Source organism: Rhyacophila brunnea, unplaced genomic scaffold (genome assembly GCF_057557595.1).
Source record: "Rhyacophila brunnea isolate RB1 unplaced genomic scaffold, BYU_Rbru_1.0 scaffold_4, whole genome shotgun sequence".
Classification (NCBI taxonomy): Eukaryota; Metazoa; Arthropoda; class Insecta; order Trichoptera; family Rhyacophilidae; genus Rhyacophila; species Rhyacophila brunnea.
Window position 1 is genome coordinate 17677159 of NW_028233068.1, and position 26218 is coordinate 17703376.

At 32.9% G+C, this 26218-nt stretch overlaps 1 protein-coding gene across 2 annotated transcripts; it reads right to left on the reverse strand.

Annotated features, from left to right (window-relative positions):
- Positions 1 to 536: 536 nt before the first annotated feature.
- On the reverse strand, positions 537 to 20842 carry MED28 (mediator complex subunit 28). Of its 2 annotated transcripts, none has more exons than XM_085954121.1 (8): positions 20755 to 20842; positions 19392 to 19468; positions 13772 to 13964; positions 13294 to 13482; positions 12737 to 12835; positions 7630 to 7753; positions 6936 to 7019; positions 537 to 3100 (listed from the first exon to the last, which is right to left on the reverse strand). In XM_085954121.1, the coding sequence occupies exons 1-7, from the start codon at positions 20812 to 20814 to the stop codon at positions 6988 to 6990; spliced, it is 774 nt and encodes a 257-aa protein (XP_085810247.1). In that variant the 5' UTR covers positions 20815 to 20842; the 3' UTR covers positions 537 to 3100; positions 6936 to 6987. The 2 variants fall into 2 exon arrangements, with proteins under 2 accessions (XP_085810247.1, XP_085810248.1); XM_085954122.1 differs by having other exon boundaries at positions 537 to 3118.
- Positions 20843 to 26218: the final 5376 nt, after the last annotated feature.

Here is a 26218-nt window from a genome sequence, read left to right on the forward strand (position 1 = left end):
TTTCTTTAATTTTTTTAACACAACAGTTGGCACGGTCCAATTACAGTGGTGAAACAATCCGTAAAACACTCAGGATTGGAAAAAATCAAAGATATATTGTGACCTCACCATACGTCGAACCCGTTATCCACGGTATAAGAAGCCAGTGCCGTACACACAGGGCTACAAGGATAGTTTTATCAGTCTCGAGATGAGAGAATAATTTATGACCGATCAAATTCAACAAATATAATGCACGTTATAAATAACTCACCACTGAATTTTATTTTTATTTGAATTGTCTAATAATTTTATTTACTTACTTCACGCAAAAAGAAAATGAAACGTTTTCAATCATTCGAACAGGTGCTACTTGATAATGAATGCCCTCATTATACAGCATATTGCATCTAAATTATTCTCTTGATAAAAAAAGATAAATAGGTAATGAATTGTCATAATATATAGATATAATAATATAAAGAAAAAATAAGTTCATTATAAAAAAATTACAATAGACAATTTTATTAAAAAATATTAATAAGTATAAATATGTATTCACATCACTTTTTAATAAAAATTAACTTATGCCTAAATGATTATAATTATTGCCAATGATTTTAAATATAATTCGGAAAGAGACTATGTATGTATAAGTACATAATATATTATATTATTTACAATAATTGTTCTTACACCAAGTTTAAACAAAAAGTTTATTCCTTCCCATCCTACATTAAATTTAGAAAAATACAACAGTCAATATAGAAGAGTTTTCAATTGAGACAATATTATCCAAATGTCATTCAAATATCTTTTATCCTTGTCCTCTATTGGAAAGTATGACACAAGTTTTGTGCAATATAAAGGCGCATAAATAAAATAACAGTTTCTATACTAGGTATTTATAATTGTCTGCTCATTTGAATAAGTACAAGTACTACAATTTCTTACACTTTGTTTTCTTACGTAGCATAATTAACTTTAATAGTACGTTATTTAACTATAGTTATATACAAGATAATAATAAAATTGATCCTTACACTAATGAGTTTTGTAGATAAACATTCTTTTTACACGGGAAATCCATTTTGAATAGTCAATTAAAATATACTGTAAATATTGAGATTGCAAACAATATGTGTTTGAATTCAACTCAATCCAAGATTTTTTCCATTTCATTTTTATATTTCCATCCTACAAAAGTGTTAAGGTCGGTACAGACTTGAGCAAATTTATGCACACGATCGCTTTTGCGCGCACGAACACTATCCCAAGGCTTGTCAGTTTTTTCGATTTCATCAAAGAACGTGTGTGCTCAGTCTTGACGTGTTCACTTCTGCATACGGCTGTGCGCATACAATTAAAACAACTGGAGTGGAATTTTACGCGCATGAACAAATTGTGCATACAAAAAAATTTATCACACGAACGTTCGTACGCATAAACTATACGTGCGTGCAAATTTGCTCAAGTCAGTGCCGATTTTTACATCACTGATGAGCAAACTCGTTCACCATTGAGCAAAATATGAAATTATGAGTACAATCTTCAAAAATCAATTAATCAATGTCACGAATAGATTCAGCAATGGAAAGAGCGTGAATCAATTTTATTCTGTACACTTAAGCATCCATTTGTATTCTTGATGCCTTAACATGCCAATAGGGCGAATTGTAAATAACCATCTACATACATACATGTAAATGTAATGTACAAATTTGAGATAATTTCGCATTTAAAATCAATTTATCTATACAGTCGCATTATTTTTATAGTAAATTAGTGTTTATATTAAATGAAGGAAGCAGTGAAAGTCATCAACCAATAATAATAATACATCTTATGAATTGTGCATGGTTATGCTAAATGTATCAGTAAAAAATATGTATCAAACAACAGTATATTTAAACACTGTAGAGTTGAACTATTGCTCAATTAGGTGTACCACAAAAGCCATTATGAAGCAATGGTTTATAATTAGTAAGTAAATTTTGCTTTTGTGCAGTATACACCATTGTACTATTTGAATAATAAAATTATTACTATGTATCTTGTCTGGACTAGGCATAGCAATCTGACACTTATTGACTTTATTCATATAGCTAAGGTTATCATTCACACAAAACATGTTACTGTCGCACACAGAGGAAACATAATTTATGTATTGTGTAAAATAAAAGTGCTTTGTGTCGAGACAAAATGGATATAGAAGCATTCAATTGCCGTTGATGTGATTGGTATTACCAAGAGTCTTCGATCAAATGAGAAGACATTATTGCTACATGAAGTAGAACCAAGACCAGATTTACGCTTGAAGAAGCCCTGGTACACCTGCATATTGGGACACCAAAAAATTCAACTTTTTAGAATGTAGGTAATTAAAAAAAAAATGATTTCTTGCTTGTTCACATAACCACTTGTAATTTCATCGAAATTTATTATTTTTTACATTTCAGACTCTATTGATTTTAGAACGAATTTAGACTGGTGAAGTACGCAAAATCAAATCAGATTATTATTGCCTCTCTTAACATTGTAAATGTTATAAGAAAGCAGTGGCGGATTCTGATACATTCGTGCATTCCAAATATTAATATTTTAGTAATAAATTTAAAAAAAATTATATTTATATTTTACAAACCTCTACTTTTAGACAATGCGAATTCAATGGCAGTTGACTCAGGATTATTTCAATTTACTTTTAAGACTAAGGCCTATCAATTTTAGGAGCCTAGGCTACATCCCCTGTAGCCCATGGTGAATCCAACCCTGGCTAGAACAACGTGTATATATGTATGAATACATATTTAGGTACTTTATCTGATGACATTTACAGTGATGTTTCAGATGTTAGACAGATAAAATTAGGTATATGTACTATGGGAATATTATGTTAGTATTTATCAAAATTTATGAATTGATATTGCTCTGTGTGCGAATCACTTACAAGTAGCTACGTAAAGAAATAAAATTGCTTATGCCCAATCGTAAATTTAGTTGATGACAGAATATGTATGATGATGATAATGACCGTAACGGTGATACGGTCCTAGAGGGAGGGGTATCTACTAGGGGGGAGTCATACTTCCACCGCCATACTCAGGGGACGTTCCACGACCTGCGGATTCACAAAAACCTTAATATTAACATATTGATTTTATAAATATACGCTATGTGTCAATTGTAATCAAACTTATTTTTTTATGAGGAATGGTTGTTGATATTCTCCCAATCCAAACATTTTTCTGGATCAAAAATACATTAAAAAAATACATATATTTTTTCCCAGATGTAGTATTTGAACCCCCACCCGCATCAGATATTGATGCTCTACATATTCCACGGTAACCTCAACCAGGGTGACATTTACCCCGCCTCGCGCTGATATGGAGAACCGAAATTGAAAAATTATAAAAACCATTCAGTTAAATGGTTTTTATAATATATATAATATATATATAATATAAAAATTATAAATATTATGAAACTGTTAATTAAATTGAAGGAATACATAGCTGCGATAAAAAAACTATATCAACTTCTGAAGAAACTTTAATGGTGCTAACTGTCAATTTTTGGTAGAAAGACATTAATACTAAGTAATGTTTAATTAACCTTTCTAACGCGGCAACTGACTTTAGTCAGCCTATACGCGCGAGTCATCCGCGCGTCAGCTGACTAAAGTCATTTCGATTTTCGTTTGCCTAGTACTCCTTTCGGCCAGGCGCGAATAATTCGAACATTGATTTAATTTATTCAGAAATCATCCTTCTCTTGACATCTGTCAATGGATAGCCTAAACTTTTGTTCTATCTAATTTAAATAAATATTTTTCGGGAGCGTGTCTTGAATAAAAAAATATCAGTCATCGGGCCAATTCAAATTTGCCGCGTATATAGTGTCTTATCGCTTCTTAGTGCATGTGTGTCGAAGACATTTGACTGACGTGTTTGTAACGATACGAGTTTGCGATATAATAAGTTATATTGTTTTTTAATGATTGAAAAACTATTTGGTGCGTAAACTGTTAAATAGAATATTCGAAATTTACATTGATCAAAGTGAATTTACAAAATATTTTTACAAAAGGAATGCTTTTGGAGATTGCATTCATTCGCCTATCTGCTATTATATTATCCGCGAGTAAATAGTTTCGGAAAATAATTTGAACAAGGTGTCATTTAAATATACCTAGGAGTCCGCGATTCAATATGTCTCTTTGTTTATCATTGATTAACATTTTTAAATACTATTTTCTGGTTATAGAATTAGGTGAAACAGACAAAAATTATTTATTTACCCTAGTTATCAGCCATTTATAAAGAAAAGACACGAACAATCAGATGCCCGTTCCCGCATAAATGCGGAAATTGTCGTATTACGCTACACCAGGTCCCGCGCTACTGAATTTTTATACACTGCGCGGCAAATCATCGTCTGCTGGTGTGAGACAGACACTTGAGAATTATTTTTTTCGTAACACTATTCAAAAGGGTTTGATTCATGACTACTATTTTTTTTTATGGAGAATTCTTCTTATATTTATAGTCGAAAATAACTCGAGTTACTTACTATCATGTCATTATAATAAAATAAGAGATTACCTATTCTAGTACCAGTGGGTCTATTCTATACTTATCGACCGCTAAAGTGATAAAGTAATAAATATTATCATACTTAGGGTAGGTTTGTATCAAAATGTTAGCACTTATTGTAACAATTACACGAAGTTGGTTTTTATTGTTGCAATAAGTGCTATATTTTAACAGCACCTATCTTGCTGCTGTTGAAATATCGCACTTATTGCAACAATAAAAACCAACTTCGTGTAATTGTTACAATAAGTGCTAATATTTTGATACAAACCTACCCTAAGTTTGATACTATTTATCACTTTAGTGTTCGATAAGTATAGAATAGACCCACAGGTTATTGAAGTAATATAATAAAAAAAAAACAAATGAACTTGAAAATAAAATTGTGGTGACTATAAAGCATTTAGAAGTGCAAAAAGTGTTTGAAATTTAATATTTTACGAATTGTAATAGCCTAATAGGTATTCGAAAAATAAACCGTTTTGTTATAAACTATGTGTCATTCGATTCCATTCAGTTCGGGGTCAATGGTAGGTACAAACCAGGCACTGGTGGTAAGTACATTACTCTCAAATAGCCAGTAGTTCTCAAGGATGATTTATTTATACTCGACCTGCAGTGCTGCAATGTGTATGGGAGTTCAAATAAAAGTTACACAGTTTGAGATGTCCTGGATGCTATAAAAATGAGCTATTTATGACTGATATTTTTTTAACACACTCAACAAAAATGCTCATAAAAGTCATAAACCATATTATTATTCATTATGTGTATGACATATTTGTCGAAATCGTAGCCGTAGACTATAATACTGAACTGTTCTTACACTTGTTAATCTGTCATCGACGCATTAGTCCAGCACCATTTCGTAAGTGTCATGGCGCCGCTCGAGTAAGCCGGCATTTTTTCAATGAAGAAATCTTGTTCGTGATTTCTTATCAGTTTTAGGCGACGAATGTTTATTTTTAGAGTCACATAAAATATTAGGTTCTGTCATAATCATTTTTGAACTTGACTCCGATTTTTTACTACTCTATTTGTGTATGTTTGACTGACATTTATTACGATTTATTGATGCTTGAAATAACAACGCGCACTGTTGTACTAAGTCGGGATTCGTAACGCTTAGAAAGGGTTAAAATAAAACGCAATATTATGTAGTACTTATTTCACATCAGACTGATGCACAGAAGACTGCTATCGGCAGCTATCGAGGGTAGTTTTTCATATGTTTGTATTGAAGTATTATAATTGTTACAATAATATCTTGCACTAAAATTTAGCACACACAAGAGAGGTCCTGTTAAAACATAGCACTTATTGTAACAATTACAATAAGTTAGTAATATATATAATAAGTGTTAATACTTCAATACAAAACTACCCTCGATAGCGGCAGATAGCAGTCTTGTGTATAGAATAGATGCGCAGGACCAGTTTCATCCGCTTCAATGGGACATTGTCAACGGTCCTGATTGTTATTAAACTATGTGGAATAAGTACCTACTGCATATTGTGTTTTTAATTAATATCATATCTCAAAATATTAAAGTTCTGTTGAATTACGAAATGATTTGTAAATAATTTAAAACGAATGCACTGTCTTTGATAAGAGTATAGAGACAACTCTTCAAAACACAAACATAGATATTATGCAACAAAACTTAAAAATATATTCAATGATTGTGCTAAAACTTTGGATTCATTTTTTTATTGTTTTTTGTTGGAACGTTTTTATTAGGTTGTATTCTTATTTGTCCGGTGGTTGTTTGTCCGGTACAAATCTGGCAATCGATTTTTAGCTAACTTCCCGACTAGCTAGACATTTGAAACTTTTAGAATATATCAGAACACGATGCCAATGCATTTTTTTAATACTTTTTTTTAGCCATCTTTAAGTAGAATTAAATTCATTTTCAGTTAATTCTGTTCTGTATGAAAAGTTATTTCGGAAGATATCCGTAATCCAATCCACTATTATTGGTTGCTAGAGGTCTGGGTCCTAGCAACTAAATTATTAATATTATATACGTGCGTTACTATGGAAATCAATATGAGTGTCAAAATGACATTTCAGTATTATTTCTATCAAATACGATTTTTTTTGATCGTTTAAGCTAGTCAAGTCAAGTTTGTATGATTCAACAGAAAATTTAAAAACATTGCATATAAAAAGTTCTTTTTATCTTGTAATTATTAAAGACTGCAATTGCTACACAAAATAATGTCGGCCAAAATAACAAATTGTATTGTGGTGCCGTGGCTTTATCACGTGGTTTTCTGGGATGTTAATGATATTGATTTAGGTAGGTGAAAGTGAAATATAAAAATTTATAATGAATGGTATTGTTTAGTTACCGCGGCCTCTTCCTCTGCCACGGCCTCGACCCCTGCCCCTCCCCCTCCCCCGTCACCTGCGGCCATCGCCCATTCCCACTAGGTCTGGAATTAAAACAAGACATATTATTTGTTTATTCAAACTCAGCAACCTCAGTCTTGGGTATTTTCTCCCAGGGCATTCCCAGGCAAAATTGAAATAGATGCTTCACATTACCACTCTAGGGTTCCGTGATTAAGAGTGAGTGTGACGCTCGATTAAGACTGAGTGTGGTGCGGGGCGGATTTTGGTTTGGAGGGATTAACTTCAATGTTTTTTCAAACTATTCCTACTGGGTTTGAAATTGACTGATTTGAAAAATGGCATGCTGAGATACATCTGTAACTATCTTGTCATACATGAGAGAGTAAGACAGAAGATACCAGCATGTCGCTTTTTACACAATATTGAATTTTTTAGTGACTGCTACACCAATACTATCTTTGAATGGACTATAATAGCAATACATATATTTTTATTAGGTCCGATCCTAAGGGCTTCCACAATAAAATATATTTATATTTCATCATTATAATAGTATACTATTTGTCCTTTCTTTGCTTTTTGTGGAGATTGTATTAACAGATTTCTGAAATCCCAGCCTCGAGGGCGATACTAGCCCGTGAAAATTTACCGTCATTCAAACATTACAATGTTAAATAAAAAATTAATTACCTATATTGGTGGTGGTCTTCTCGAGGTAGGCCAATGGTCCTTGCAAGGAACCGCCCTGTGGGAACGCCCCACGAGGTCCTTGCTGCATGAACATCCCCTGAGGAACGCCCCCGCCTCCTGGCATCTATCAAACAACAATATTATAGTTTTACTACAAGTACGAGGAAAACTTTGCAGCTATACTTCAGATTTTTCGTGTATATATATGTTGGGTATTTTTAGGTACGATTCCTTTACTTACAATACTGTTTATACGTCCCATCTTAGTCCGAGTTATAACATACTTGATACTGTAGGCACTTCAATTTACTAATGTATAGATATTATGTATATGTAGCTAAAATGGATTTGTTTTGTGTATGTAGGCATCAAAATGTTCCATCATTTAAATAATATTTAAAGTAATGCAGCATTTTTTCCATATGTAAACCAGAGCAGCTTTGTATGTATATGGTTCCTCTATTTTATTAACCTCAAAAATCCAAAAAAACTTTTAAAACAATGAAACAGTAAAAACTGCTTTTTTAATTATAAATATAAAAACAAAATTCGAATTTAAAAAAAGGATCAACTATACAAAATAACGATTCCTGGTATTTAGAAGGTTTATAATTTTTTTTTTTGTTGGATGGGCACGAATTATTTAAGGTATTTCTAGATTGAATTTATTGAATGACTAGATGAGTTATGGATGCAAGAATCCTACTCACGTAACCAAAATTTAATTCAAGCCGGCACTCACATTAAAACTCGTCTCGCCTGCAACGTGTCGAACACGTCGATGTAATGTCATTGTTATTCACAAAACACACATTGCCAAATGGAGCTCCGCAGATTGGTCAAATGTGACTGTTTAGTTTGAAAAAAACATCTGCTGTTGCAATCGACAAATCACATGCCTCTTGGGCTGCGAGTCGAAGGCGCCAGGACGCATACAAACACCTGGTCTTTGGAATTGGGAATTGGTCATTCTTATACTGGCTCGCCGATCGTCGCATCCAAATATCTATTCGTTTCGAAGATTATGTGCGACTGTCGCTAGGTAGATCTGTGCAGTTTTCATATGGAAAACCGGATCGACATTCTTGGAAGGTTTGATTTATGGCTGTGCAGCAGACGAGGCGAGTTTAGTTAGATGTGAGAACCGGCTAAGAGTTTTACAAGATAAGACTGTTTTTAACGCAGTTCACAAAAAAATAACTGCAGATAAAATATTTTGGATTGGATAAAAAAAAACCACCAGAATTTAAATGGCTGTAAACTCGAATTATTAAAAATCTTAAAGAAGACACTGTATATATGTATATTACTTAAAGTTATTTGTGGAGACACAAAACAATTACCTACCTATTAACATTCTCCAATATCGAAGAGAGTAGGTAATCGTAATTTCTATAAGGTTATTAATCTATACACGGTGATCAATTGTCCGAGTAAAATTTGACGCATCCATAGAAAATTCACCAAATACGAATTATCATAGCAGTTGGTGGCTCCTTAATATTGGAAATTCCGTGATTATAAATGAACGAACAGGTGCGTTTTTTTTTACTTTACAAAAATAATAAATAAATAGGCAAATTAGTATTACAAAACTATCACCACTTTATTAAAGTAGCGTGAGTGAGAATTAAAATAATAATAATAAAACAAAATGGCAGTGTAAAAAACATATATTTCCAAAAAAATTAAAATATAATAAGTATTGTATGTAATGGTAACGAAATTAATGACATTAATTATTATAAACAAAAGGAAACAAAAAAAGCTGTAATAAGTGATGTCATTATAAAGCTTTTTAACATTTGAAATTATCCATATGCAAAATGGTAGTAAAAACTCGGCTTCAGTATAAACCCACATTCCATTGTCTAGGATAATATTATATGGATTATCGTGATAAAAATTTGGTTATAAAAGGTAAACATACTTTACTGTAGGTATATGTTCAAAACAACTAAGGCATCGTCATTTTAAAAGTATACTGTACAGTGTCCTCAAACATAAACTATGAAACATAACACCCACACTTATTATTAAGCCATAAAAATCATAGATGTCATCTTTCACAGTACATAGGTCATACTATGTACTAATGTACAGTATATAATATGTATGAACGACTACACACCAACTCTTGGCATATAATTTATTGCAAAGTAATTTTCCAGTACAGTAGAACCTCGATATAACGTACAAAATATCCGGTCAAATGTGAAAATTGTAAAAACTGTTAATATTATATAAGTTTAAATCCAAGTGTCACCGCTTGTAAGTTCAGTGCATAAAAAGCACGTTGGCACTCGAATTTAAGTCAGAATGCTGTCCTGCTCGTGGAATGAACGTAGCACTGACGTTAGAAACGCTGGCTGCTAATTCACACAGCTACACAGTATTTTAATTTGTTAACTCGAAGTGAATGGATGCAATTATTACTCCATTCAATAAGTTTACAATGATTCGAAGTAGATGAAGGTGACCCTGGGTATCACACCATGACTAAGTGAAGATGGCGAGGAAGAAGAAACAACATGCCCAAAAACAAAGTTACCAGTTATAAGATTGCATCTCGACGATCTAATAACATTTATTGACTATTCGTCGGATAACGGAATTCAACTATATTACACGCATTTTCATAATTTTAGAGAGTTGATTATAAAAAAACAGCATACTTCAAAAGTGCAAAAAAAAATAATCTTTTTTCAAAGCAGGATTACAGGGAAAGCAAGTGCGTAGACATCGAACATTACGTCACTCCACAACGGGTGTGTCTAGATATATCCGTGTCCGGAAATTTATACATATGCAGTTCGCCGTATCTCACTTCACGGTGAAATATTGTATCGGGAATATGTGGTACCGAGATAAAATTCATGTCTAAATAAAACACGGTTCTTGCCGGTTTACAGGAAACCAGAGGCAAACAAATTTTGAAAATAGCCGATATACTAGATTAATTGTAAGGTTAGGTTAGGTTAGGTTTTCATTCTTGAATTCATGAATTTTACCAAAATTGGCTACGAAAATTGAATTAATGTTCATATTGAATCTAATAAAATTGGAGACCGTATACTATACGGTCATCTCTTTCCGATAGAAAGCTCACAGCAAACTGTGCTACGGTGAAATGTACAATTTACATGTGACCAGATTTATGTCATCCGACGACGAATAAACAGGATTTTGTTTGTGATTTTATATAACGGACTTTCGGCATCAATGGTCACCCTCTCACCCGCAGTAGTCCGATATATCGAGATTCTACCCTATGTTATATCGAAACGATATATTATTTTTTTTTACAACCCCTAGAAATATTGCCGTTTTTATTACCATTTTTGCTTATAATTAAACATAAAATAATAAGCCACATATTGTATTAATTACAAAAAGCGTCAGTTCCAGCCATGCAAACACCATATTTTTACAAAACCACAATAAAGCAGAAGTAATAAAGAACACAAAAACAATATGAAAATAATATACACAAAAGCATCCCACATACAGATACATAATAAAAAAAATATAACATTAAACACTGAAAAGCATCTTTATGGCAACAAAATTATAGAATAAAATTAGTTAAGTGGAACATTGACTTCTTTATAAGGCTTACTCAAAAAAATAGTAATACCACAGCTATTAAGTTTAATTAATAATTAATTTAAATGCAAGAACAAGATGTACTATCTTTTTATACAGATTCTGCATGTATAATACGCAATCTAACAATTTAATGTTATGTCACCATTCCACTGTTCTAGTAATATTATAACACCGATAGGAATAATAATAACATAATATTATGGATTTTTTAAAGAAACAGTTAAAATATAATAGAGTAGAGATGGATTTTGAGATACAAAACTGAAGAAAACTAACAAATACATAAACCACAATTTCCAATAATGAAATATATGATTAATTTCCACGAATATAGATCACCCATTAATTCTTACACGGAGTTTCTTTAAAAATATTATCAGTAAAGTAGTTCACGTAAGAATGATCATCACCAACAACTAATACCACTAAAATTATAAACAAGGTGCCAATATCACAGTAGCAAAGAATTCCTATAAGATATAAGAGAGTTATAAATGAAAGTAATTTAATCGAAAAGGTGAAATTATTGATCCCATAAAATAAGTTTTTTAGTTTATAATTTGCTAATTTAAACAGTTATCATAGCACAAAAAAATACCATCTCCAGTAATACACAATAAGCAATATTTTAACATCTACAAATAAATGAAATAACAATGAAAAACTTCATGGTAACATTTTTATTAAAATTGGCACTTTCTTTAGGCAATGTATTTTTTAACATTATACAATTAATTGATAAGTAATTTAATACACTATCAGTCTCTTCATTGAGTATATTTTTGGTTCATGTTTCTACAATAATATTTATAATGGCTACTTATTTATGGTCCTAACCACAGTATAATAATAAAAAAAAACTCTAATTCACAAAACTTAATATAATTCTGCTATAACTTGGATATGAATCGAGCAAACTATAGATTTAAGATTTGGAAGAAATAGTGGGTGGATAAATTTAATACGACTTCTCTGTTAACTTATTATTAAATAAACTTTCTTTTGAAAGGATATAAATATGATGGCATGAACAATAGAGACTTCTAATTTTATGCTATTCTATAGATATTCAGACACTGCATCTTGTATTTAAAAAGTAATATTGGCATAAATTTATTCATAATTGGTTCTTTTTAATACATTTCGTAAATTGTACTGTGTTTTTTTCAAAATTTCCATTCAACCAATTTTGAATAAACAAGGTTTTACAGTTGGTTATAAGTATATAGTAGTAGTCTAAACTTATTTACCAATGCATACTGGATAGCATTTTATATTACCTCTACCAAGTTGGCTACATTCAAGTCAAATCCAAATTGGTATCCAATCGAATTCACAATAATATTAATGTAAATTTGCACCTTATGAAATAAGCGTAAAAGCCTCTCCTGAAAGCCGCCAATAAAAGTTGTTATCTCCTCTGTATAGCGGTGTTGTTAGTTTTAATAGTGGGGGTGGGGGTGGGTCTGTTGTTGGGGGTGGATGTGGGAGTGACTACCTGCATGGCGTGCTGTTGCTGATGCATCTGCTGCATCTGCTGCAGTTGGGCGGCCTGCGCTGCGGCTGCCGCGGCCGCATGCTGCATTTGCTGTTGGGTCTGCATCAAAACAATAGTCATTGATACAAGTCAAGGGGCATACAAAAAATAAAATATATGACTGACTGACTACTATTGGTAAAACTTTTCACGTGAGTATAATTCCTCAGTATATCTTAACCTCAATTCCATGTTCTATACATAAAGCTGGTACCTGTTGATGTTGATGGTACCTGTACATTCTCTTGGTTTATTGGCTTGTCATAAAACGTCCGCATTGGTGACGTGATCAGGCCAGGAAATCTTCATTATACATCTATACAACCATATCTAAAAAGGACCTAGTCATCTGAGAGTCTGTTGCTTTAATGTCCAGGTTTGACTCCATAGACAAATTCAATATAGATATAATATAAGTAATCTGACCGCTGTTATCCAGAGGATTCTCGGGCTTGGTTAATTTATTTTAAATGTGCTTCTCACCTAAAATAATTAAACAATTCTATTTATTTACAGACCTGCATTTGATTGTGCGGAGCGTGGGCCATAGGTTGACAAACGGTTGCCGAATTGATGGGGTTGACACTACCGACCGGAGTGATGGCCTGCGATGCTCCGGGTGGCGCCGGAGAAACACCTGGCTGACCTACTACAGTCGTCCCGCTCGCTGTGGCCGTACTAGCTTGGCCACCGCATTTGGCATAACCCTGCAGAAAACATACAAATTCAATCTGAAGCAATTTTCAAAAATTATTACACCGTAATATCATTATTTGGCGTTTCTTGATTTAACGAATTATTCTGAATGTTGGGATATCAATTTTAGTAATCAGGCAATGTCCTGTCCAATCACCTGTACAATCAGAAATTCTTTCTCCCTTGAATTTTATTTCTGTACATACAATCTGTGAAAGATAAGAAAGTTAAAAAATCTAGGACGGGTTTTATAAGGAGTAAAATGCTGATTAAAAATTTGATCAGAGCGAAAATAATTACCTGTAAATCAGCTAATAGATTTTGCCACACGGCAATTTTGTCATAGTGCCTTTTTAGCAATTCTTCTTTCCTTGCCAATTCCAATCTAAGCTCGTTATTGTCTTCCTTAACTAGCAATTCGGGTTTTAATGCCGACAAAAGAAACCTCTTCTGTAAAAAGAATGCTTCCATTTGCCGGGCTAAGTCTATAAACCTGTAAAAAAAAAATTTAATTGTATAGGGAAACCCAGAGAGAAATCAAATGGCTTTCGGCATGCTAGATAAACTAGATAGGATAAAAAAAGAGTAGGAATGTCAAAACACCAAAAAAGAGAGAGTGGTGATCGGGGGACGAGAGGATTGAATATAATGATACTAATCAATAACCAGTATGTCATGGCTATGATTTTATGGAGCTGTAAGCAGTGCAATGGACGAAAGTGAGGGTTGGGAAGATATATGTACGTAAAGGAACAGGGAATCTGTGGTTTCGCCGATCACTGCCAACATGGTTTATTTCTACAGACTGTAAAATATCTTTCAAAGTATTAAAACAGTTTCAAAAGAGGACTATTAGACAGCATCTACATTAATTAGGTCATCTCCAGCCTCTCTGCGAGGTAAGTAAGATAATGACCCTTGAACATAGTGAACAGGTACAGGACCATGAGTTGCATGTATAATACGGTTATTCTCTGTAAGTTGCCTGGCTAATTGTGAATCGGTCTTACATAAACGTATGTGCTCTTAATACCTGATAATTAAGTTCCTGCCCGTAATATTCCTAAATAATATGCTGAACGAGTTCCGCACAATATAGTTTGATATACACAGCTTCGATTCCTCCATTCTTCCATCATTATAGTATATTTAAAATCCACTCCAGAGAAGCGGTGTATATTTGCTTCAGTGTGGAATTTCGCCAGCAGTACCAGTCCAAGTACTCTTTTTTTAGCTTTGGATTCATATTTTTAGGCTGCCTTTTAACCTTTCTAACGCGGCAACTGACTTTAGTCAGCCCATACGCGCAAGTCATCCGCGCGTCAGCTGACTAAAGTCATTTCGATTTTCGTTTGCCTAGTACTGCTTTCGGCCAGGCGCGAAAAAATCTAATATTGATTTAATTTATTCAGAAATCATCCTTCTCTTGACATCTGTCAATGAATAGCCTAAACTTTTGTTCTATCTAATTTAAATAAATATTTTTCGGGAGCGTGTCTTGGATAAAAAAATATCAGTCATCGGGCCAATTCAAACTTGCCGGGTATATAGTGTCTTATCGCTTCTTAGTGCATGTGCGCCGAAGATATTTGACTGACGCGTTTGTAGCGATACGAATTCGCGATATAATATGTTATATTGTTTTTTAGTGATTGAAAAACTATTTGGTGCATAAACTGTTATATAGAATATGAGAAAGTTACATTGATCAAAGTGAATTTACAAAACATTTTACAAAAGGAATGCTTTTTGAGATTGCATTCATTCGTCTACCTGCTAGTATATTATCCGCGAGTTAATAGTTTCGGAAAATAATTTGAACAAGGTGTAATTTAAATATAAGAGTCCGCGATTCAATATTTCTCTTTGTTTATTGTTGATTAACATTTTTAAATACTATTTTCCGATTATACTAATAGGTAAAACGGACAAAAGTTGTTTATTTACCTTAGTTATCAGTCATTTATAAAGAAAAGATATGTTAAGTAAATAAACATTTTCACACAATTGAAAATTTCTGTATCGGAAAAATTAAAAACATTTTGTGATAGCATATTGTGTGTGGTCGATATTTTGTCATTATTTTAAAATGGATATCCCTGGTAATTTGAGCGATGAAATGGGAGAAGCAATTCATGATCCTGATTCAGATTATGAATTGAGTGAAAATGAGTACTACGATGATTCAGATACTTCCAGTGCCCCATCAGAAAGTGCTGCTGCCGCCGCCTCTAATTTAAATGTAAATCGTAATGTTGACGATCTGTCTTCGTGGACTACTGGACCTTTCATACCAGTTGTTCACGAATTTGATGATTTCTTTTCTGGAGTCAGCCCGCACACAAATTTATCAGATAGCTCTAAAGAAATAGAATTTTTTGAGCATTTTTTGAATTCAAATATAATGGACAGAATCGTAATCGAAACAAATAACTATTATACAGAAGACATTAGAACACAAGAACCATCGCCGAAATCACGAATGCATAAGTGGGTCAACACAGACGTCCCAGAAATGTACATTTTTTTTGCTGTAAGTATGTTGATGACTAGAAATCGTCACATCACAATAGAGGAACATTGGTCAACCGATCCACTCTTATCCAGCCAAATGTTCGGGAAAGTAATGCCAAGAGACAGATATACTTTGCTTTTGAGGATGTTGCACTTTTCGGATCCCAATACTCAAATTCCTGGAGATAAATTACATAAAATTAAAATTCTGATCGACCATTGCCGAGAAATATTCAAAAAAACAATGATGCCGCACGAGAACTTATGTATCGACGAAAGCATAATTGTTTTCAAAGGTAGATTGCTGTTTAAACAGTACATTCCTTCAAAACGCCACCGTTTCGGCATAAAAATGTTCGTTCTTTGCGATGTGATGACTGGTTATATATTAGATTTCATAATATATTGCGGGGAAGGAACAGATATTGTCGATGAGCAGGGACTTGGCATTTCGGGAGCTGTGGTAACGACATTAATGAACGAATATTTCGGTAAAGGTCATACTATGTGGACTGACAACTGGTATTCAAGCCCAGACTTATTTAAACATCTTCACGAAAAAAAAACAAATGCTTGCGGAACAGTCCGAAAAAATCGAAGAAATATGCCAACATTTAGGAAGCTCAAGAAAGGAGAAGTGGAGTCAAAAAATAGTAGCTCGCTATTGGCTATAAAATGGCACGACCGGCGCGAAGTCCATATGTTGACTACATTGCACAATGATTCATTTACACCCACAGGAAAATTCAATAGGCAGACCGGAGAGCCTATACTGAAACCTACATGTGTTATCCAATATAATAAATGTATGGGATCTGTAGATAAAGCTGATATGATGTTAAGTACACTAAGTTGTATGCGAAAATCAATAAAATGGTACAAAAAGGTGGCTTTCCATATCATAGATCTGTTTTTATTAAATTCATATATTCTGTTTAGTACTATCACAGGCAAAAAAACAGGTCTAGCTAATTTTCAGTTAAAAGTAATCAGGCAAATATTTGAAAAATATCAAGTTCCAGCCACATCCCGCGCACAGCAACCCGTCGACCATCCACTGCGCTTATCAGCTAGAGCGATGGCAAAGCATATGCCGGACATAATTCCTCCCGCAAATAAACGGATAAATCCTTGCAGAGTTTGTCATCTTTGTGCGAATACAATAAAAAAGCCAAAAACCAAAAAATATTCCAGATACATGTGTTCCGAGTGTAACGTGCCATTATGCGTGTATCCGTGCTTTAGAGAATACCATGAAAAGGTGAACTATTAAAATATTTAAGTGTTTCAAAAATACTAAAATGACCTACCTACATATCAGACGATGTTGAAATTTATAAATTAATAACATTTGAAACTATGTGGATTATGTGTTCTGTTTAGTGAATAGTGTATTGTCATGTTATCAAAATAAACCATTAATATTATCAAGTGGGGTGTAAAAAAGGATTTCTCATAATTTATTAAGTGGTCTGGGATTACGGTTGCATTAACTCTGAAGTTTTAAACATAATTCTGTCATCGACGCACTTGTCCGGAGCCGACACGTCAACAAAATGGCGACTGAAACGTAAGTCACACGCTTTTTGTATAACGCGGCTTGTTCGTCATTCTTTATCATAATCAGGGCACAAATGTTTATTTTTAAGATCGTTAAAAATATTACGACTATTCATAATCACCGTTGAACACTTAAAATATTTTTGATGACTGTATTTGTACATGTTTGACTGACATTTATTGTGATTTATCAATACTTGAAATCATGACGCGCTCTATTGTATTAAAGCGGTATTCTTGACGCTTTGAAAGGGTTAAAGAATGTTTTCTTCAAAGTCTGTGGTTATTAGCCATTTGTGAGACGAGAAAAAGACTCAAAGCATCTGGCAGAATTATACCCGGCCCGTGATATTCCAGTTTGGAACCCAAATGTATTACTAATATTATTGTAGTATATTACCAGTACACATAGCGCAAATAGGATTAGCCTCGCGCGCTAACAAACTCAAATTTCTCAAAAAATCTTCTGCAAATGGAGCCAAATCCTAAAAAAACTTTGTTTGAAAAACATGTAAATACTGAATTATTATTATTGTCTCTTATAACATGTATTGTAAAACTAAAAGATTTTTCGATTATTGACAAAGATGCAATGTCTTCAACAAAATTTATGGTTATAGTGCCGCAGATGACCGCATGACTATTTATCATTTTTTTTTAGGCGGAAACAGTTTATCCCAAGTAGATAATTGTAATATAGTTATTATAATATATAAAACTCCAATATTTTGTTGAATTCCGTAAAAGAAAGATAAATAGGTATATGATAATATAATATTATTATAATGATAAAAATAGAATAATTATAAACGAAATCTATAATAACTTAATTTTATAACGGAATATATCTCTTGGAATGTAATTTAAAATCATTGAGATAAAAGGCTGTTAGCTGCTAATGCCAATGTGTTCATAATAAAGCCATTTCAAATTGGTGAGGAAAAAGGCTGTAAGCTGTCTAACTCCAATGTTGTTGACAATTTATGGCAAGGAAAAAAGCATTTACCCTCAATTTGAATGATTTTTCTTTAATAACTTCTTTAATTATTATCAGATCCAAAAGATATTACACGAATCATCAATCATCATGCACCCAATGTCTGTGCCTATTTTTTTTAAATCATTTAAAAAACGTTTTTTGCCCTCCAGTAAAATTTGTTCTGTGAGGGTTACGCCCCTTTTCCTAAACACGGTCGTTATTAAATACCTTTTTCAATATTAATTTCGATATTAAAATTTTCAGAGATCCTTTTTGATCCAATAATTGTTAATTTAGAGTTTGATATTTTCATACATTTCGATGCATCACTATTACACACTAAGGTTAGGTTAGGTTGGGTAGATTAGGTTTAGGTTAGGTTGGATTTTGTCTTAAAATAAAGTTATAAAAGGTCATGTGGTCATCTGTGGCACTATTACCTTTATAAATAATCTCGAATACTATTCAAAGGACAAAGTGCAACAAATATTCAATGATACCGAGGACATTGGAAGGCTTTTTAAAAAGGAAACGGAAAATGATTGTGGAAGCAATAAACAGTCTGCAACGAGGCCCTCTATATCAGGCCTTAATCTATGAAACATTATTTATGGAATTGGAATAAATAATCAATTGTAACTATTGCATGCCATTTTATAATATGCAATTTAGGCAAATACAAATTAGAATATTCAAAATGACTGAATAATGTAATGCACCTACTCAGAACATATTGATTGCTTCGATTTAAGAAAAAGTACATTCCTAAGACGTGGATTTACATGACTTTTTTATGTACTGTCAACAAATTGGAACAAAATTTCATAAAACGTGTTAATGATAGGTAAATGCATTAGAATTTATTACCTTTCGACTTCTACTTTCACCTCTTCCTTCTCCACACATGGCCCCGCTTCTTGTTTTGTGAGGACATTCAGACATGACTAGAAAAAAAATAATAAAATCAATATCGGCCAATATATGTCATTCAATATGTGAAATAATTTCAAAGATATTGAAATACAATAATAGAGAAGCAATAAAGATACAATACAAAAGAACCAGCGTCTGACAGTTGTGTAGATATAGCATGTTAAAAGAAACAAATTTTGAGCCACAGCTAAACTGTAGGTAGCAAATACTGTACTAATGCATACACATAAATTCATTAAAGATTGTATTTTTGTGAATAACCCCAGAATAAAATTGAATTTAAATACGACAGATTTACTGTTGGATAGAGGATTAAATAATGTTAAAGGCTATATGGTTAAGTCAAAACTACATTTACCCTTACAAAACTACCCTTCATTACTGCTACATAGGATAGACTAATAGATAAATTCACCTAATTTTTGACAGTTAGTAAAGCATTCGGGGTCGTTCGTTGGTCGGCGTACTGGTATTAAATTCCATGCACCCAAAGAGGTGTCTATGGATTAGTATGGAGCAGTTTTCAACCAATGAGAATTTATATTGCAATTGCGCCGGGTGAGCCTAAACTGAAGATGTACAATGTACGATTTTCGTTTGTAAGGGTGTCTCCATGAGCGTATCGAAATAATCAAACCTCATTGATACTGTCGTAATTTTAATACAATAACATCACGCCAATAATACGCATACTACGCAACGCTGAAAGACGGATATTTTAATTTTAAAATCATCACAGCGGCTGTTGTGTCGTTATTCTGGTTGATTTTTAATAATAACTTGTCTTTAACTCATCTGAGTACAACATAGGCAAAGGCTTGGAAACCAGAATTCAAAAAAGCATACAAAAAGTAGTAGCCAGTAAACATGACCACTGTTATTGTAAAATGCATGGAGGACTTTAGCGTAGACTTCACTGTTAGGGGAAAACATTTGTGACAATGAGACATGAGACAAATAGGTATAGGTATCAAGAAAAAAAACAAAAACAAGTTTATATGAAATGAATAATTATCTGTCTAATGAGGTCACTTGACAGTTGTCTATATATCCACAATTGTATACAAATTTAATTAATATAATAATTAATAAGCAATAAATTGACACAAAGGAATGGTAGATAGGTATAATAATGAAAAATAAACACGAACTGTCCTTGTTTCAAATATTATCACTGAACAATGAGATGTAATTTTGAGTGTTTTTTAAAAGAAAAATATTTTTTTGATAGTTAGTTTGAAGTCACAAGGAAATGCTACATCAAAGGTGTGATTGGTGATGTATTGTAACGTTTCACCTGAAATGATTCTTCGAATTCCTCAACTAAATTTCCGGAGCCGTTTGACGGCGCCGCCATGTTTGCTTTGCTTCGTTCGCGGTTCGAATGGTGTTGCCAAGTCCAAATATGGTCCAAACCATAGACTAATATACCATATACTAGTCCAAACCAAAGTAAATTATTAGTCTATGGTGCTGCCAACGCCAATTATTAATTATGGTTTAAAATTGAATTTCTTGAATTCGCGGTAGCTTTTTTGGTCGGAAGATTTAAACAAATTTAGGCCATGGAATTACTCAAATTCTCAGCTATTTTTATTTTTCCTGAAAATCAAAAAACCTACACGTTTTCAACAAAATGACAAGTGTCAAAGAGATTGGACTCAATCTCTTTGCAACGCGTACTATAATTTTTGCCGAAATGTTATAATTTCTAGGTGTGCGTACTATAATTCGGTAAAGATGGCAGCAATGCTCTGCATTGACCCAGTGTTGCCATCTTTTCAAAGTGGAATAATTATAGTACTGAGTCTCCAAAATTGTAGTATTTGGGGAAAAAATATAGTACGGTGTTATCTGAGGCGTCTAATTACAAAAGCGACAGGTCCACAATTCGAAATTTTCAATTACTTGTTTTAACGTGAGATTACCTTTTCCGTTGTATTCTATGGCGAAATTAGAACGAAATGGCAATTTGTTTCAGCCGATAAACTCTTAAATGTAATAAATATAAGCAAAATAAAATTGGACGTGGCGCTTCTCGTACCTCACTTCCATGGCACTGTCGTGAGTTTGCCAGTGATGCTACAGCATGGCTAGGAAACAAACGGTACAGATTAAATAATATATTTTTTGTCTTTTAACTGAAAAGTAATATCTTTATAGTAAATATGATTGTATTTATTGATATTATTATACAAGAATTATTAATGTATTAGTAGAATCTGTAAAGAGAGAGTAAACAACAAGGGGGTGAACAAATAAAAGTTTCAAAATCTGATAGGTTTATATAATATAGTGCATCCACCCGAAAAAAGCATTATACGTAACATTGAAATTAGAAGATAAAATTGGGACTTATTAAAAAATAAAGAATGACATATTATAATATTGTGGGTAACAAACATAATCACATTAAAATTATTAGAATATAAAATTGGGACTTATTAAAAAATACAGAATGACAATATAACATTGTAGGTAGCATAATCATATTAAAATTAGGAGATAAAATTAGAACTTATTATAAAATACAGAATGATATAAGTATAACACTCTAGGAAAATAATCACATTAAAATTAGAAGATAAAATTAGAACTTATTAAAAAATACAAAATGGCATATAACATTGTAGGTACATAGCATAATCACATTGAATTAGAAGATAAAATTAGGACTTATGAAAAAATACAGAATGACATAAATTAATGGAATCAAATCACAATGTCACGATAAAATCTAAGTACCTAGCTCAAGAGTTCGCCAATCATCGCCATAATGTTTCTTGAGAAGGTTGGCGACATCTTTAATTTTTCTTTTTTAACTCCAACACCAACCAGCACTGACGAGATTAGGCTCAAAATTTAAATTTTTACCTTGTATGTTTATATGGCCCTTTAAATTTATTTCTGACCGATAGTTCTCTTCGCCTTGTACTGCCACATTAGATTCTTGCGGTAAAGAAAGAACCTTTTTGTGGGATTAAACCGAAAATGCCACTTTCCAGGAGGCTTAATGCATTGAGCTACCGCTTGCTGCCAATTCCAAATTGGAACTTGCGTACCAAGGTGCCATACTGCACCATGATTTTGTAGCACATCAATGTATTCACTGGGTGCAACAATGGTGTCCTTTTTTCGTAATTCTTTTTCTACCTTAGCAAAGACTCGATCGGCAGGTAGAAAAGAATGGCCGACGACAGGAAATATAATTTCCATTTTCTTTATTGCGATCGGTGCATAGCTCAAAAGCCATTTCATACACATTCCAATTAACGTGCTATTTCTATTCTGCCCGCCACAGCCGTCGGCGAACATGCGTATCGTATAGATTCCTATTAATCTACTTCCTGTTAATTTACCTAATAAAGAAATACCGCACTGGCTTTGGGATTCTGACTCATACCAACAAAACGTATACACGTTGTCTCGTGTTAGTTTCGACTTCGAACTACCGATCACTACTGTAAAGTTATATAGGTTATATTGGCGACTAAAATATGCAGCTTAGGTAAAGCCATGTTTTTCTGACAATCAAACGAAATCGTCAAGAGGCCATCGTTGCATTCATTCAGCATATTGTAAAATGCTTTAGATTTTAAAATGTGAATATGTACGATGCTCGGCCATCAAAATACTTCGACGTTCTGAATCCGTTGTTTTTATTTTCTCAGTCAATTCAGTACACCGAGAGCAAACATCCACTCTTGGTTGCTTTTTGAGCGGCAATAATGAGGCTCGGAAGTTTTAAATGACTATAAATTTATGTACGCTGGCCCCTTTCCTGTCAAAATAGAAAGCGCGATGGTCTCCACGTCTTTCAACCGCCAAAGATCTATTCGATTCAAATGATCTCTTTATGACCGTTGTAATTCGGTCATTTTTAATTCCAAGTACCTGCGTACATGAAGAAGGATTTACAAACTTTCACTTCAAACCGCGGATGGATTTTGGGTATAAAATAGTTACAAGACGTCATGCTTCTTGTGACATTGCTATCCGATTTTCTAGGGCGACGTCTTTGGCACACATTTCCACGGGAATATTTTAAAATCAAATTGTCTTGACATATCTTTTCTGTTTTTGAGTAAAACATGAAAAGGAACGCCAGCGAGTCATCGATGGTCAAGGTGCCACATTTAAGGGCCCTAGTATTGTGGTTGCACGGTGGGAGACCCGGCAAAATGGTGGGGGTGTACCTAAAAAAAAGAAAAAAAGTATTTTGAAATGAATACCTATTATCAATTTATTTGAGGCCATGGTTCAGTGATGCCAACCGTACTATAATTATAGTACAATACTATAATTTTAATTCCGTGAAAAATATAAAATACTATAATTTTACGCAAAATATACCAAAATACTATAATTTTAAAGGATTCAAGACAAAAAATGTTCCTGTACTATATATTTTTCAGAAATCCTATAGTTTTTACGCCTTTGTATTATAATCAGCATAGAAAAATATGGCAACACTGCCATGGTTCTACTATTTTATGACTTCCAAAAAAAAAGAAAAAGCAAGGCGACATCATAAACTGAATACGTGTATTAATTAAGGCGCTAAGTACCAAATTTTTCAAAACTGACATTTTATAGAACACTGTTCTACGTACCAACGCCAATACTGTTAACTCTGGTCTAAGTGCATTAAGCAAGTCAAAAAAATACAATAAAATATTTAAATCTGGCGACGATGTAAGTCCATTGGCATGTTTTATTTGTAAGGGTGTAAGTACCACTGCAGTGTTCAAAGGCATTCCATATAAAATGGCTGAAAACGGTGTGTTGACACTCACGAGTTCTGTTAAAAAACGTCGCCAAAAAGATGAAGGAAATGTCCAAAATGTAAAACAAAACTAAAAACTAATGGCCAGAAGTACTCCACAATTAATAGTAAAGTGATTCTAGCCAAAAAACCTCGAAATTTGAGGTAAGTACATTTTTATAATTGTTTCACACAATCCGCTAATTTGTCAAGAAAGCGCTAGTGATGTTCAATGCGTATCGATATAAATGTTATAATAGCGATATTAAGCAACTTTTTTTTTAAATACATTTTTCTTCTTGGAATTCAGAATATTAAGTAAGTATATCAAATATATAAAAATCAATATTTGTTTGTTTGTTTCTTCGTGTTTTTTGCGCTGCCATACCGTTCATCCGATTGCGATAAAACTTTGTCAGCTTATTGCTTGCACTTGCGCGAAGAGTATAGGCTATATCTATATATAAAAATGAATGTTTGTCTGTCTGTCCCGTATGCGCTCCTATACCATTCATCCGATTGCGATGACATTTGGCTGTATGCACACCCGCAAAGGTTTCTGAATTAGAAAAATCATCATCTTCTTCTTCTTCTTCATTCTATTTTCTTTTATTCGTATGGTTATACCATTCATCCGATTGCGATGAAATTTTTGTTAGTTGTTGTGGTAACACCAGCAAAGGTTTCTGAATTAGTACAACCATATTCTTCTTCTTCTTCTATTAGACTATTAGACAATTATTGCATTTTCAATCAATCCCTGATTCGGTCTTGGTTTTATTAAAGAACTCAAAACAATTTTTGGTGGGTTATAAGAAAAATATTAAAACCTCAATAAAAAAAAAATACCACTAATATCGCATGGCAACATCGACATAATATATCTTTGTGACCCCTAGAACCTATTCCAAGTATTGTCAGAATGCGTTCCGCATATTATGTCTATGGGATCCTTCACTATATTATAATAATTATAATGTTATCTCTTATACCACATAAGGAAAAAGGCGGACATTTGAGTAAAGTTGTACGTACTTGATTTATGATACTCTATAGCAGCGATTTCCAAACTGTAGGCGCGGGATGTTGCTAAGGGAGGCGCGAAAAGTTTAACACAATTCACTTAAAACCAGAATCCATATTTTCATACAGTGAAAGTGACGTGACATATATTTATTTGAATATGTAGATGTTAAATTTATTTAAAATTTAAGAAAAAAATAATGTAACCATAAGTTTGAAGTTTGCAAATGCATAGTTTATAAAACGGTCGCTAGTTATAAACTATACAATAAAAAAGTCCTATAAAAGGTTGTTTGCAAACCTGTCTGAAAATATGGAGACAAATTTTATAATACGTCACTTCTACACTATTGTGTAGCGCACTGGGTATCTCGTGGAAGAATGAAGTCTGAATAAAAGGGTCAAATCATTGAAAATCATTGAAATTTGACGCAAGTTTGTTTAGGAACGATGATTTTGTTGTATTTGGTTGAAATTAAAATAAGAATATGAATAAATCAATGCAAGGACCACTAATGCGTTCACTGATTTTAAAAGACAAAGTGAAGGCATTCATAAAAATTTGGAGCTTTGAAAATCAAAATTACAAAAAAAATAAGTTCGCCATGTATCCATATTTAAATTATTTCTACGACAGATATATATTGAAACAAACAAAAATGTATTAACTGAGTTCTAGAATAGTTGATAATGCACTTGTAAACATTATTTAATAATTGTAAAAAAGTCACCTGCGGCGCTGTTCTATTTCAGGGCTATTAAATATGTGGTTGAAAGATCCTGTTCTCGGGGCCCACTTCAGGATGTGGGCCCATGATAGAATCCATATGTCAATGAACATGATAAATTTGGATTGACTACTATTGAAATTGATTGTGCTAATAAACAAGCACATTCATCGCATGAAAAACAAATTAATTTAAAAATTAATATATAAGTACATACTTAGTAAAACCATGTTTATTTTTTTTTC

What these genes read in the sequence shown, in the direction of transcription:
- MED28 (XM_085954121.1), bottom strand. Translation starts at nt 20,814, where the DNA reads ATGGCGGCGCCGTCAAACGGCTCCGGAAATTTAGTTGAGGAATTCGAA. An exon ending in AATTCGAAGAATCATTTCAG is followed by an intron (nt 19,469 to 20,754) that starts GTGAAACGTTAC and finishes TTTTTTTTCTAG; the next exon opens with TCATGTCTGAATGTCCTCAC. An exon ending in GAAGACCACCACCAATATAG is followed by an intron (nt 7,020 to 7,629) that starts GTAATTAATTTT and finishes TTTTAATTCCAG; the next exon opens with ACCTAGTGGGAATGGGCGAT.